The 15,046-nt window shown below is 32.6% G+C and overlaps 1 protein-coding gene across 3 annotated transcripts; it reads right to left on the bottom strand.

Annotated features, from left to right (window-relative positions):
• Positions 1–1,610: 1,610 nt before the first annotated feature.
• On the bottom strand, positions 1,611–5,531 carry LOC133805402 (NAC domain-containing protein 41-like). Of its 3 annotated transcripts, none has more exons than XM_062243574.1 (6): positions 5,360–5,531; positions 4,185–4,305; positions 3,596–3,822; positions 3,325–3,483; positions 2,414–2,729; positions 1,611–2,217 (listed from the first exon to the last, which is right to left on the bottom strand). In XM_062243574.1, exons 2-6 carry the CDS (start codon positions 4,219–4,221, stop codon positions 1,937–1,939), a joined length of 1,020 nt encoding a protein of 339 aa, XP_062099558.1. In that variant the 5' UTR covers positions 4,222–4,305; positions 5,360–5,531; the 3' UTR covers positions 1,611–1,936. The 3 variants fall into 3 exon arrangements, with proteins under 3 accessions (XP_062099558.1, XP_062099557.1, XP_062099559.1); XM_062243573.1 differs by having other exon boundaries at positions 4,062–4,305; positions 5,360–5,530; XM_062243575.1 differs by lacking the exons at positions 4,185–4,305; positions 5,360–5,531 and adding an exon at positions 4,045–4,183.
• Positions 5,532–15,046: the final 9,515 nt, after the last annotated feature.

Consider the following 15,046-nt stretch of genomic DNA (forward strand, 5'->3'; position numbering starts at 1 on the left):
TTTTCCAGCACAAACCGAATCCACCAGACAGACCCTCAGGTTCAATATATCAGTAATCATAGAAGTGGAAACAACTAATTAGCTTAACATACTGATCTTTCTTCATTTTAGTCTCCGACAGAATAAGGATGTCGGGTTGATGCATCCTTATTAAATCCGCTAATTATCGAACTGCCAACCTGCGGTTGAGACCTCGACAGTTCCACGCTATTGTTTTCATGAGGACCTAGGAGACTCTTTCGGGCTAGCCTCTGAAGCCCCAAACCGAAAAACCGGTAAGTTAGATGGAGTAGAGACGGCCTGCTCCGTCTCAAGCTGAGTTTTTTCCCCTAAGGTGACCTTCTCATCCTTGTGTTCTTGTTCGTCGGCATCCCGTTCTCTTTGGAGTCTTTCCCTTCTCGGTTCATCTACAAATTCGTTGAACTCTTGCTCCTTGATTGATTCCACCGCGTCTTCACTGCACATAATAGGAGTTGTCTCGGACTCTTTTCGAATTTTCCTTGGTCTTCCTCTTTTTTGCCCACTGGAAGACCCCAAGAACTTTCTTTTTGGTGTTGTTTGGATGGGGCTTTTCTTTTCTTTCCCATCTCCACTTGGTTTTGCTGTACTCCCTTTCTTCTTTGCGGCAGTAGTCGTTCCTTCCCCTATATTAAACTCTAGTGGAATCTCAATTAGAGTTGCTTTGCCTTTATTTGTGGTTGACCCATCTCCACCCTTTTGCTCGTGCGATGGGGAGCATTTGACAATCTCGAAGGACCCCCTCTCTGTCTCCTCCTGTCTTGCGTCTTCCTCTGTAAAATTGACCAGAGAAGTAATATGGGGTATCGTAGGCATTGGAACCACATAAGCCCCAACTTTCCTTTTTGGATTGGATGGCCTTTGCTTTGCTAGTGACAATGCAAGCCCAAAAAGAAGCCCTCTGGATATGCAGTGTAAAGATAAATTTCTGCTTCAAGGTGTTTCTGCAGCAGTGAAGGACATAACTTCAGAACTGGTGACATGCACTTTCTAACATTCGCTTAGGTCTTCTATGTTGGTTATATATCTTTCTCATCCTTTGGCCCTTAGTTTCTGATTAATTTGTTTATTGTAGTTTAAAACAAGGATAAAGGAGGTATAAAAAATTATTGAGTTGCCCAAACAGAAATCATCGAAGGTAATACATATCCTTTGTATGAATGCAGATTGTTGGAATAACGATAATATGACGTTTCAAGTTCAAATTGAGCGCCTTTGTCATATGGCGTTAATATAGTGTTTTGCCTTGTTACCATGAGAGTTTCACACTTTCTATGAGGTGGAATAAAGTGAGTTCCTTCTGGACTTGTTGTTTATAGGCGGATTGTTCTTTCAATCACATATAGATATAGCACTTGTGGGTTGCAATATTTATAATGAACTTTGAAGGTTGATTACCTGATGATTGATTATGTGTACAGGATTATAGGTGAAGTGAACTCCTTTAGGACCTTTCTTCAAAAAGGAATACTAGGGATTTCTATCATAAGCTGAAAGACTTAGACGAGTAATTTTTTATTAAATTGCAAACAAATTTTTATATCATCATATAATACATTTTAATGATTTTCATATTTTAATATATATTATAATATTTTAAAATATTATTATTAAATCATTATCATATTAAAACATATATAGTTTTAAGTTTTAACGATGAGACCAAAATTACAACGTTTGATCTCCCAACCCTTCTTTTCTACGAATATGAGTCACCTATTTCTTCCTATCTTAAAGTTTCTATTCACCTCTCTATGTATCTAAATGCACTCATTAACTAATCACAAGCCCACAGCCTGTCTTAAATTAAAGAGCTTTGAACCAACTACTACACAAACAGCACTAGCCTATTTCCAATTGCCCAAAGACGATCATTCTATTATTACATACAAACAATACGTGTTAAAATATAAGAGCCTTAAAATGGCATGAAACAGAGATACTTCTTCCGAAGCTTTTTCTTTCTCCCATGAGCTTCTCTCTTATCTTCTTCTTCTTCTTCTTCTTCTTCTTCTGCCTTATTGCCACCTAGTGACTCATGTCGATTTCGACAAGTTGATGATGTACCTTCAATCTTCAACTCAGGCTTCTGATTTTCGATTGGATTTTTCAAAACCTTCTCATCTGGGATTTTTCTGCTGATTGCTGAACCAGTCATGGATTTGTCGTTTAATTCTTCACTTTGTAACTTGCAAGTTCCTTCAATAAAACATGGAACATAAAACAATTTTAATCTAATGAAAATTGTAACTTGTAACACCACTCCCATCACACAACAAAAAAGCATTTATGTATGAGCTTAAAGCTAATACCATTGTCAAATTATTAAGAGGAAACCTCTAATATTCGCAAGTGCAGCAAGTAAATTAACACTTAAGGAAATCTTTCAGCATACCTGTCCATGCTGGATGCATAACCATCTTAGTTGGTGTGGAAGACACAAAAACGCTTAACTTGCTACCAGCATTGTTTTGAACCAAGTCAAGGGGTTTCTCCGACTCTATGTCTGCCAACAAATCTAGGGCATCGAAACATTCGCCTGATGACATAGAAACACAACTTGAATCCGAACTAGAAGAAGGTGATGGTGGAATCTGAAGGTCCGCCAATTCTAAGAAGTCACCTCCAGAAAGATAGTCAATGTCTGGTACAATGTCCACAAGAATAGCAGGAACACTTTCTCTGTTTCCAGTCTCATTATCCTCGCTTGTCTAAAATATGTAGCAGCCATCAACATATATTAAGAAATCACTCTCCCTACTTAAAAGAGGGAGAGGAAAAGAGAGAATTATTTAGCTACAAATTTAACATTACAAAGAGAATTGAAAAGTTAATATGCAGGGATTTATCTTTCACGTCAAGAAAAACTAGTTAAGAAATAATTTCATCATTTGGGCATCTCCCATACTAAGAAAAAAAACATATACTCCAATTGTTCAAATTTACATTTTATAAATTTTGATGTAAAACATTAAATGATCCTTGGGAATTTCAAAAAAAAAATTCCACTTGTTCAAATTCTTACTAATAATCACAAAGATTCAAAATGCTTGTGCAAATTTAGTTTTGAAGAGTCCTTGAGACACTGCAAAAGTTGGCATGTGAAGGCAAAATAACTAGAAGTGAAGCATGTTGATTCCCTAATAAACAGACATTTAGAATGTCATGAATAATAATAAATAACAGCTGATCTTATACTCAGAATCAACTTTTTGGGATTGAAGCAATTAATAAGCTAATGACTCATAAAACAGATAACTGCAAAAGTTGACCCACGGCGAACTACACTATACCATTGATATGTACCTGAGGCTTGTTAGCAGAACTTTGTCCAGTACAGTTTTCAAACCTCCGAACATATGATTGTGTAGATTGACTAGCCATATCAGCTCTGGCCATCTTCTGAGGCATTCCAAGATAAGACTTTTGTTCATCAACAAAAAAGACATTGCAAAGCAAGCATTCCTGCACATTTTCCAGCCAAACTGGCATTTGATTGGCCGATTGGGAACCAAAAAACAAGAAAAAAGAGGAAGTCAGAGACATAACCAAAGATGGGCAGTAGGTCTACTAATACCTTTACATTGTTGTCTTTAGATAAGACATTCCAAGTAATCCAGTACTTTAGCATCTTCCAATTCGTTTTATACCCGTGAGGAGCTTGACCTTCAAAGAATTCAAGTGTATTTTTCCAAGCAGTAATTGAAGAGTTGGAGAAAATTTTACAAGCCTCCCCTTCTGTCCTCCAGTATCCGAAACTTGCATCCTTTTCAACCTTAGACATAATGTAGAACCAAATTCTCTCTACACATATCAAGAAAACTCATCCCATTATTAACAAGGTAAAACTTCACATTCCTTTACATTTTATAATAATGTTCTTACAGATTTATAAATATATCATATCAAAATTTTGCTATTTCCAGTGATTTGCAAACAGACAATACACCCAATCAAAAAAATAGGGAATGTTTTCTGAAAGGAGTGGGGGTGATCAAGTATGGTTTTGGCGCAAATGTGCTTTACCTAGGAGTAAGACATACCAGGTAAATTTTCAGGCATGTGTTCAAAAGGATTTACATCAGAAATCACATTGCATGGAGGTGGAAAACCGTTCATCATTTTCTCCAAACACATAAATATCTCCTTATCAGTACAAAAAATACCAATATCATGGGATGGGGAAGTTGCTGGTGGACACATGGCAGCCTGATAAAAATATAACAAAGCAGTCACAAAATTCGATCTTCGGTCGTCTGCAGATTGAATGTTTGTCACGCTGGCAAACTAGAATGACATCAAAAACAAAATGGAATTGTCAATACCAAGCACCAGATAGTCAAAATTATATTTAAAAGAGTAAACGACAGAATCATAAACAGAGTTTAACCTCTGGAGCAGATGTAAATAAGTGGAAGTAGTCATTAAAATAAAAGGAGCAAAAGGAATTTAAAAAGAAAAGGAAACCGAACTAATAACGGCAGGCTCCAAACCTTGATCACTCAAACTCGAGATTCTTATTAGCTAAGCCTTTATCAAACGTAGATATGATTTACCAATAAGGTGTAAAATCCAAAACCCAGTCTTTTTCTAAGAGTCTATAAATTTCCAAACTGAAGCAAACCCAACTATACTATTAACTGATAAATGAAGTGTTACATAACATGATACCAGAGACCAAGCATATAATCATCAATGAACATAAATACTTTTGACTCAAAATCTTTACCCACAAACCATAAAATTCAAAAAATTGAACGCGCGGAGAGAGCAGAAAAACCAGAAATTCATTCAAGTTCCCTTTTTTTTTTTTTCCAAGGGCTTTCTTAAAAGATCAAATAAAATAAGTTATCCCTCCCACGAGACCTTTGACACAGGAATTGAGCATCACAGAGAAAATATTCAAGAAATTCATTTAATTACAGCCAAAATCAGATGGTTAACCAATCTTCTTAATATGATTAAAACTCAATTTCATTAAATCCAGTTAAATTCATTCTGATGACGATAATTAAAATCCGTTGGTTAATTCAACATCGATCCCAACAATAACAACATAATTCGCTCTTAAACTCCAGAAAAAAAATATTGAATTTTATTTTTCCGCACAGAAGAAAACCAAGACACCTTGTCCATTGATTTTCTTTTCTTCCCAAACACAATTCAAGTTTTCTTTTTTCCCCCTAAACCCATCCATTTTCTCATCATCCAAACAAGAATTAATAAAATTTAAATAAAATAAAACAAAAACTATGAATGAATAGCTGAATATGCATTGAAAATTCCGGTGATCGAAAATTAACACCGAAAAAAAAGTACTGAGACAATGAATCAAGCGAACCTGAAAGAGAGAGAGGAGATCCCGGATTCTTCAAATCACTACTCAGGCTCCAGTAGGGAGAGTCGAGTGGTATTTATAGGATGCGACTGGAGAGCATCAATAATCATGGTTAAACATTGCTGTCGTTTAATTTAACCATGGCTAGCTGGCTACACCCGCACACAGTTAACTGTTTCGGCCCTCTTTTTTTTTTTTTTTTTTTTTGTGGGGTGGTTCAAGTGGAAAATTCATCTTGAGATGGTATTTCGTCATTGGCTTACATCAGCGTGTTTCTACTTTACCAATTTATCCCTAGATTTGGTAACGTGGCGCTTTTTCATTGAGTTATATCAGGTGTTTTCAGTAACTTTGTTGGTGAGCGGCACTCTTTTGCTGTACTTTCCGCGAAGCTTCGGTCTAGTCGACACTCTGACTTGGCATATTTAATCTCAAAAAATAAATTATGTACATAATATAATTTAACCATTTAATTACAACTAAAAAATTATAGTTTCCAATTTCTTTTTATGATATAATAGCATAACAAAACAAATATATCTTTTATATAAAAATATTGTAGATAACATAAATTTGTAATTTTAACTTTTTTTATTGTGATATTTACACAAAATGCCCAAATTAGTCACATTTTTAACGTTAGGCGCTATTTTTTTATTTTTATTATTTTGTGTTTTCTTTTATATGATTTTATTGTTTTTCTATTTTCAATTATATTATTTTATCTACCCATTTGCGTGTAATATTTTTATCTTTTATTAATTTTTGTTTCTTATACTTTTGCTAAGCTTATTTTCCTATGCATTTTGTACTTACTTTTTTATTAGTTGTACTCCATATTTTGATCATTATCTTCTTTTATTGTTTTTTAATTTGTTGAGGTCGCTTTTTATTAAAAGAAAAATAGTGTTAGTAGTATGATTTATTTATTTATTTACATATATTTTCTATAATACTCACTCAAAAAAATCGGATGTGGTTTTTTTATGCCAATTTTGCATTGAAAATGCCAAAAGTTCATTTTTCTTTCTATTATTGAACATCCAAAAGTTCATAAATGCACATGTCTATATCATTTCTCATGGAAAACTAGTTGATTCCAAAAAGAAATCGTAAACACGAATAAGATAAGGATAAACTACTAAACGACAAGAATACATACTTTCTCATCCTTGCTCACTATGTAGCTCTCGAGTGACACATTACATGGACATTTGTCATCGTGCATGCTCTCCCATCAAAACTACAATATGGCATATGCATAAACATGAGTTCCACTACTCATATTTATTTTAGTATTAAGCTTGAGTGTCAACGTTTCTGTAAAGAAATACCCGGAGCTAAAGCAGTGTAGGCACTAGTGTGCACACCAGATAGGCTTCAAGGAAGCACAGGAACTAATGCGAGCAAAACTACTTTCTTATTTTCTGATCTATTGTTTTGATGTTGTTGTGTTGTTTATGTATGATTGTTGTGTGATTTCTTATTTTCTTTTTTGTTGTTGTATTGTTGTAATCGAGTTGCTCTGAGGTTGATGTTGATATGCATGATGTTGTCCAACCAATTATTAAGGTTGAAGCTACTCCTCACATTCAAAAGAATAATGACAAGTTTGGAAAAGCTTTAAAGTCTCCATTATAAATATGTCTATGATTTGTGAATATTTGATGGGAAGATTGAGGAGGGACATGACCTTAATAATAAACAAGATTTTGACGATGGATTTACAAAAGAGAAAGATATCCAAAAAGGAGGGACCTAAACTTGATTTTATCCAAAATTAAGGATTCCTTTGACCTTTTATTTTTGTCAAAATGTTATCTATAATTTATGATATAAGCAGTTATAATTTTAATTTTTTGTGCCAATTTTAGTTTTTCAACATTATATCAATACCAAAGCAACACTACATAAACTTATTAAGAAAGAAAATTATAAACATCAACCTTACAATAACATAACACAACATCACGAATATTTAGAAAAACTATATCCTCCAATCAATTTATAACATCAAATATTTAGAAACAATAACTAGTCATCAACAATTATGTCTTGGTTTCATTTAAATCTATATGTTCGAACCAACTAATAACAAAACATAAATAAAAAATATAATCATCATGGGTGGGTAGCCTTCCTACACTTGATACTTTTGTTGAATGTGTGTTGTTTCGGGGTTGCAATTTAGTTGCAAAAACAATGTCTGTACAAGGTCTTCGTATTTGCAATAATGCCAACACAACCTAACAACAATGTAACAACAACGACGATTAAATTAAGATTGTAAAATACCATCCCTGTTCTCATTATACTACCCAGTTTTTCAATTCAGTGTTTAATCCTTCTAAATTTTCATAAATAATCATAAAGCAACCAAACTTTAGATGCAAATATCATTAAACAATGAGAATAAACAATTATGCAACATAATTTGATGAATAGATTAGAGAACTGATATAAAAAAAAAAAACCACTAACGTAATAATGGTATTTTTTTTAGATTTAGATTCGAATTGGTTGGGAAACTTCTGATAACGCTTGATCCCTTAATCATAATGGTTTTACAAAATTAAAAGCATCGATTACCAGTTTTTTTGTTTCATTTTTTGTGAGATTGAATGTTGTGTTTTCCTTTTTGGATCGAGTGATCGAGGTCGTGTTGCTTTCCGATCTGATCGCATCGGCGTCCATGGAGGTTTCTCGTTGCTCGGACCTCTTTGCTGTGGCTGAATCTCAAAGGAGAACGTCGACCCCTGTGTTTACGAGTTGATGAAGAAATAGTATGTTTGAAAATAAAATTTTGATACTGTAAAAATGTTTAAATTACTGTGTAGTAGTATAAATGTAAATATTATACAATATTTGTCTATTCCAGAAAATTCCTCTTTTTAATTTTTTTCGTTAATTTTAACATAATATTATTATATTTAACGGTAGATTATAAACATGACTTAAACTTAAATATAATTAAAAAAAATTAAAATAAGATATTTTTGAGATATTTTACAATGATAATTATTTCAAAATAATAAAATCATATATTTTATAACTTAAATAAAATTGAATTAAACTTAATATTATATTAAACATATAATATATAATCTTTTGTTGTGACTTCCAAATTCAAAAACTAGAACAAACATTAACTTAAACAAAAATAAATTAATTAATTAATTAAAATAGGATATTTTAAAGATATTTTATGATAATTTAAATAATTAAATCATATTTATTTAAAAATAATAAATGCATGCATATCATTTTTTATCTTATAAATTTGTGTAATTGTTTGTTTTTTATCAAGTGATTGGAGCTCTTTTTCTTCATCAAATTCACCAAAGGACATTGTGAGATATATTAGAAACTAAAAATAATTGATGGATGTATACTACTTTCTACACTATGACTTTTATATTCTTATTTTATTTCTATTATTAATTTTTTTTTAAATATTATTGTATTTTATATATATGTCATGTAGCCATGTAAATATATATCAATGTCAACGTTGTGTTTAGATGTCATATATATAGAAATTATGGATATAAATATTTATATATATTATAGAATTATAATTCATTCAATTATATATATATAAATATTTTAAAAACAGTGAACCAGTTTTTATTAAAATTATAGATAATGTTTACAGATTTGAAACTAAGTAAACGTGCATTGCACGTTACTTCTACCTAGTATATATATATATTTTATGATAATTTAAATAATTAAATCATATTTATTTAAAAATAATAAATGCATACATATCATTTTTTATCTTATAAATTTGTGTGATAGATTATTTTTTATCAAGTGATTGGAGTTCTTTTTCTTCATCAAATTCACCAAAGGATATTGTGAGATACATTAGAAACTAAAAATAATTGATGCATGTATATTACTTTCTATACTGCTATGACTTTTATATTCTTATTTTATTTTTATTATTAATTTTTTTAAATATTATTATATTTTATATATATGTCATGTAGCCATGTAAATATATCTATGTCAATGTTGATGTTGTGTTTAGATGTCATATATATGTAGAGATTATAGATATAAATATTTATATATACTATAAAACTATAATTCATTCTATTATATATATAAATTTATATATATTAAAAACAATGAACCAATTTTTATAAAAAATTATAGATAATGTTTACAACTTTGAAACTAAGCAAACGTGCATTGCACATTGCTTGTAACTAGTTTATATATTTATATATATATATATATAAATACTAGATACAAGCAACGTGCAATATGCACATTTGCTTAAGTTTATTTATATTTATTTTTATTAAATTTATATTAATGTCATATAAATTTCTAATAAATATCCTATTTTAATTAAATAAATTTTTTTTTTTTTAAGTTTATGTTTGTTTTAGTTTTTGAATTTGGCAGTGACAATAAAAGATTATATATTATATGTTTAATGTAATATTAAATATTATACGCGGATTTTAAATTTAAATTTCTTGCTAGTTTAAAAAAAAAACAATTTGTTGCTAATTCACATTAGATTATACTATATGTTTAATATGATATTATTCTAATAAGTGACTTTAAGTTTAATTAAATTTTATTTAAGTTATAAAACACATGATTTTATTATTTTTAAATAATTATCATTCTAAAATATCTTAAAAAATATCATATTTTAATGTGCTTAATTATTTATTATTTTTAAATAATTATCATTATAAAATATCTCAAAAATATCATATTTTAATTTTTTTAATGATTTATTTATTTTATTTAAATTTAAGTATTTACAAATTAATGTTAAATAAAAAATATTTAGTTAAAAATTAACATTAAAAAAATAAAAAAATTTAAAACTAAAAAATTTGGATGGACTTTTTCCTTTTACGACTGATTTTGACAAAACTGACAAAATTGAAGTATTCATTAAAATAATATAATTTAAGTTGGTTATGTGTGATGTTTCTCTAATTGTTTAAGAAAGAAAATTTATTAGAAATAGTAATAATGCGACAACATATTTTTTAATTGGAATACATCATACAGAAATAATTAAACCGAAACCATTGAATATAACTTTCAAATTTAAGGTCTTTAAATTGATGAGGAAAAAAATTAATAAAATAGAGATTTGTTCGTTTGTAATATCAAGAAAAGAAAAGAAAGTAAAACCGTGCAAATTGTACTTTAGAAAGAGATTATTTACTATGAAACTTTTTTATTTATTTTTTAATGCAAAATAAGTAGATGACAGAAATATTCTAGAAGAATTGAAATGAAAATATCAGTCAAAGATAATACATGGATATCAGCTAGTAATACTTCCGAAGCATTCGAGGGTCAACGTCTCTATCTCATCTCATCTTTCTTAGCCATGTGAAATTGAAGTTTAAGTGTGCTACGTAATAGTTGCTAATAATAATGATAAAAAAATACCAATATAAAAAATAAAAGTCCATATATTCTCAAAATTGTAATATTTTTTTCACTTTTAGAAACGGATTAATGGGTCCTTAAAGTTGCCTAATTTACCAATTATCTTGATTTTATATATTGTCAAACAAAAGGGGTCCACCTGTCAGAGAGAAAAGAAAAACGAAAGACGGAAGTCTACAAGCCTTCCTCTTCACGAATCCCACTCAACAACAAGCTTTGAAATAATTCTCGTAGAGAAACAAGCTTTGAAAGAAGTTGCACATGTAAAACAACACTCCTATAGATGCTCTAATCGATTTTTTCAAATACATCACCAGAAATTTTTTTATTTTAATTTTATATCAAATATTTACATTACACTATACATTAATTTTTTTTATTTCTTCTCAATATTTTCTCAATATTATTTTTTTTATTCATTAAAATACTAAAAAAACAAACAAAATAAAATATAATTAATATAAAAAAAATAATAATAATAAAATAATTTTAACTCAATCAATAATTATCTCTACATGTAAAGTAATATTATTCATTAAGTTGTGTAAAATAGATCAAACTAAAATATATTATTCATTTGAACTATAGCCAACTATTTTTCTTCAAAATACAAGCAAAATCTTTGTTAAAAACACAACTTTCCCTTTCATTATTATAGAGAAAATATATATAGAATAATTGGTGGTAAAACCCTTTATTCTTTACCTTTTGTTACACTTAACCCCTCTGTTGACGCAGTTATTCGGCAACAGGTAATTATACGAATAAATAGGATGGATTAGTGCTGATTTGGTGAACCGTAATATGAAAATAACTACAGATGATCACTCCTCTCTTTTTAGGTGGTTCGAATGTTAAAATCCCTCTAGTCCACCAGACGATATTATTGATATCTCTTGACTATTTCTTACAGAGTGTTTCTTTACAAAAATATGCCAACCCTTTGCCCTACCCAGGGTCTCGGTATTTATAGGAAGAAGATATCTGGGTTGGCAAGGGGGTCATCCCGTGATCTCTTTATCCTTCACGTCATGTCTGTGACACTAATGATTAATTCCTAAACTTTGCAGTGAAGTGTGGTCTAATCAATAGGTAAGGAGGGATAATGGGCCGCATGGCCCAAATCAGGCGTGGGATGTCTGAACACGCACGTTTATGCTGCGTTTCTAAGAATTCGGGAATAGAATGGACATATGATGTCTGATTTATGCACGTTTATATTGCGTGGTTGACTTTACAAGGGTTCGAATGTCAGGTCTCTGCTGCATCACGAGCTTAACGCGGTGTCAGCTCGTGACACTCATATTCTAGCTACATGATGCCTCCATATAGCAGTTAACTCTCTAATCAGCTCGGGATGTAGAAAAGGAGGCCCGCAACACACAGCTCCGAGGGGACGATTTACACGTGTCAAATTGAATTAGACAATTTTCTAGCTCGCCAATATGTGCGGATATTTAGGGCGTACACCCTCATTCTTTATTTTTGGTGTATAAATCTCACAAACTTCCATTATGTTGGCAAATTGGCACTCTCGTTAGTTTCACTCTGTTATCGGTCAACATGGAATTAGTCTAACTGACGATACGACAACAGTCTAGGGTTCCAATAGTTTGTTTGGCTCAGGGTTGTTTGGTATTCTAATGGTGCTCTTTGTTAGATCCAATCCTCATAAATCGGGCTCAAGTAATGTGTGCGACGGTGGGGTGACCTTCCTCTTGAGCTCGATTTATGTTATGTTTTTGTAACTTCATCTTTGGAACTTCCCTTGTATGGGTTTTGGTAGTATTTACTTTTAGTGTTCTTTCCTTACCTAATATCTTAGATAATATAATTTCTTTTAACTACCATAGTTTATTTTGTATGACACCTATCTATTAGCATTTGTTGTCGTTTGCTCATCCTTCGTGATATTGATTTATCTTTTATAACTTGTTAGAGAGCATTGTAATGGACTTGGTCCATATTATTGTTGAATGAAAGTCACAAGATTTACTTCATCCTAGTTCCAGTTCTAAAATTCTAACAAAACAGAAAAAGTTTAAACAAAATCATGCTTTAATCCCTTACCTCTGCACTTAATTCAATCCCTAAATGGATTCCCTGAGTTTGCAAGCTTCCAATTCCCCAATTCCTTAGCCCAAATCCTCAAAGTTTCTCCAAAATTCCCAAATACCCAAGAGAGAAAATGAGAACCGCATGAGAGAGAGCTGAGAGAGATTATCTGTTTTTGCTTCTTTTCCTTCTCCTTAATTCCAGTGACTTCTCAAGAATACCCAGCCTACTCTAAATGTAACGCCCTGGCTACCCCAGAACAGTTACGGTGAACCGGAAATTTGACCCGCTACCCGAGTCCTTTGGTTAAAAACGTGATCTAAGTGTTATTATCAGGTTAAGGTAGAAAACCAGTAAAAAGGAAAGGGTACATTTCATTAAGTAAATAAACTGCTCATGAGCCTTTCAAAATGTTTACAAGTAGTTCGTAATACAAAAGAGTCACTACAGTTCCAAATTTACAAACTCCGCCGGCCTAAGTGGCAAAAATAGGGTAAACCCCTAGTCCCTCTGAGAACTCCTCGACCGTGGCGGTCAAGCGGCCCTGTATGTACATCACATCGCCCAAGCTCTCCATTCAAGGCTAGCCAAGCTTTTCCTTTCCTTTACCTGCACCACGTAGCACCCATGAGCCAAGGCCCAGCAAGAAAACACAATAAGATGCGGTATAATATCAACAACGATCATAATAATCATCCAGGACTATCAGTCCAACAGATAGGTGACAATAGCCAAAAGTCACAGTAATGAGCATCGCTCCCTCTAGCCATGTGACGATAGGGTCACCAGGGCTTAATCGATAAGTGTTTCATTCATAAGTTTGTTCAGGACAGGTGCATGGTGATTGGTCACCAACATAACCTTCCTCACGACTCTAGAGTCGAAACTATGGACAACGTCCCTTAGCCACGTGACAAACGGTCACCGGGGTCATATACCTTGGCTATAGTCATCTGGTCGTAGACCAGGCAAGCGCTTGTAAGTTTCTTCGACCTTAGGTCGGTCTCGCATTAATGCCATAGAGCCACTCAATGCGGGATCATCGACTTTAGAGTCGGTCCCTGACTAGTCAGTGTCTTAAACAGGTGATTAGCAATCATTAGCATTTGATATGCAATCCACGTTCACATATAACAAACAACATGCCTCAATATCAAACCATGCATGTTATATACCTGTACAGGGTGCAACTGTGTCCATACACTGTTTTCTTACCTCAAGTTCGAGCGAGAAGTATGATAAAGACGACCCCTGAGAACGATCGGTCTTTTAGTTCCTTAGTGGTTACCTAATCACAACCAATTATAACCTCCATTAATGAGAATCCACAATAATAGGGTCTTAACCTAAGCACCATCCTCGGGACCTCGAAACATGCCCACACGGTGAGTAGAATCGATCCCGGGCCTTAAGGATTGAAACCCCAAGTCAAAAACCCTTAAAAACACTCAAAACGGGGTTTGGAAGGAACAGGGTAGCGCTACAGCGCTCAACCCCTAGCGCTACAGCGCTAAACACAGAACCGCCCAAGTGCCAGAAACCCTCCTGAGGAGCGCTATAGCGCCCTAAGGTGGGCGCTGTAGCGCTACCTCCAGCCCAAAACTTCCCTGAACCGACCTTCTTCATCTCCTTCGATTCTAACTCGATTCCCAAGCTTCCAAAGCCTATTCTTGATGCCAAATGAACCCAAAAACCATCCCAACACATCCCAAACATCACAAGCATGGGAACCCTAGCCAAAACTCCCAACAAAACCCATGAATTCACCCTAAACATTTCAGCTGCAAAACAAAACTAAAACAGAGCAAACCAGAGAAACTATGGTTAGAAACTTACCCAAAGCTTGGCTTTCGAAGCTCTTCAATAGTGGAACACACTCCCAAACTCCCAAGGCTTGCTTCCCAAGCTAGAATCCTCAAAGTTGGCTCAAAAACCACAAAGAACAGAGAGAAAAAGAAGGTACGGGAGAACTCTCAAAGATACTCTGTTTTTCCATCACCTTTTTCAGCTAAATAAGGTTATATCTATCCTAGGGGTGAAATGACCATTTTACCCCTAGGTCAATTAATGGTTTCTAAAGACTCCCAAGGGCATTTTTGGTACTTTCCTCCTAACTCGTTAATCATAATTAACGCTCTCCAATTCCCGTTATTCTCAATAATCTCAAACACCAATAATTCACATCCTGTTACCCCTTTA

Source organism: Humulus lupulus, chromosome X, assembly GCF_963169125.1.
Source record: "Humulus lupulus chromosome X, drHumLupu1.1, whole genome shotgun sequence".
NCBI lineage: Eukaryota > Viridiplantae > Streptophyta > Magnoliopsida > Rosales > Cannabaceae > Humulus > Humulus lupulus.

Excerpts from the sequence above, each read along its gene's own strand:
- LOC133805402 (XM_062243573.1), bottom strand. The coding sequence starts at position 4,221 with ATGTGTCCACCAGCAACTTCCCCATCCCATGATATTGGTATTTTTTGT. Across the intron at positions 3,823-4,061 it reads CATGCCTGAAAATTTACCTG|AGAGAATTTGGTTCTACATT; the intron begins GTATGTCTTACT and ends TGATATGTGTAG. Across the intron at positions 3,484-3,595 it reads CTAAAGACAACAATGTAAAG|GAATGCTTGCTTTGCAATGT; the intron begins GTATTAGTAGAC and ends GAAAATGTGCAG.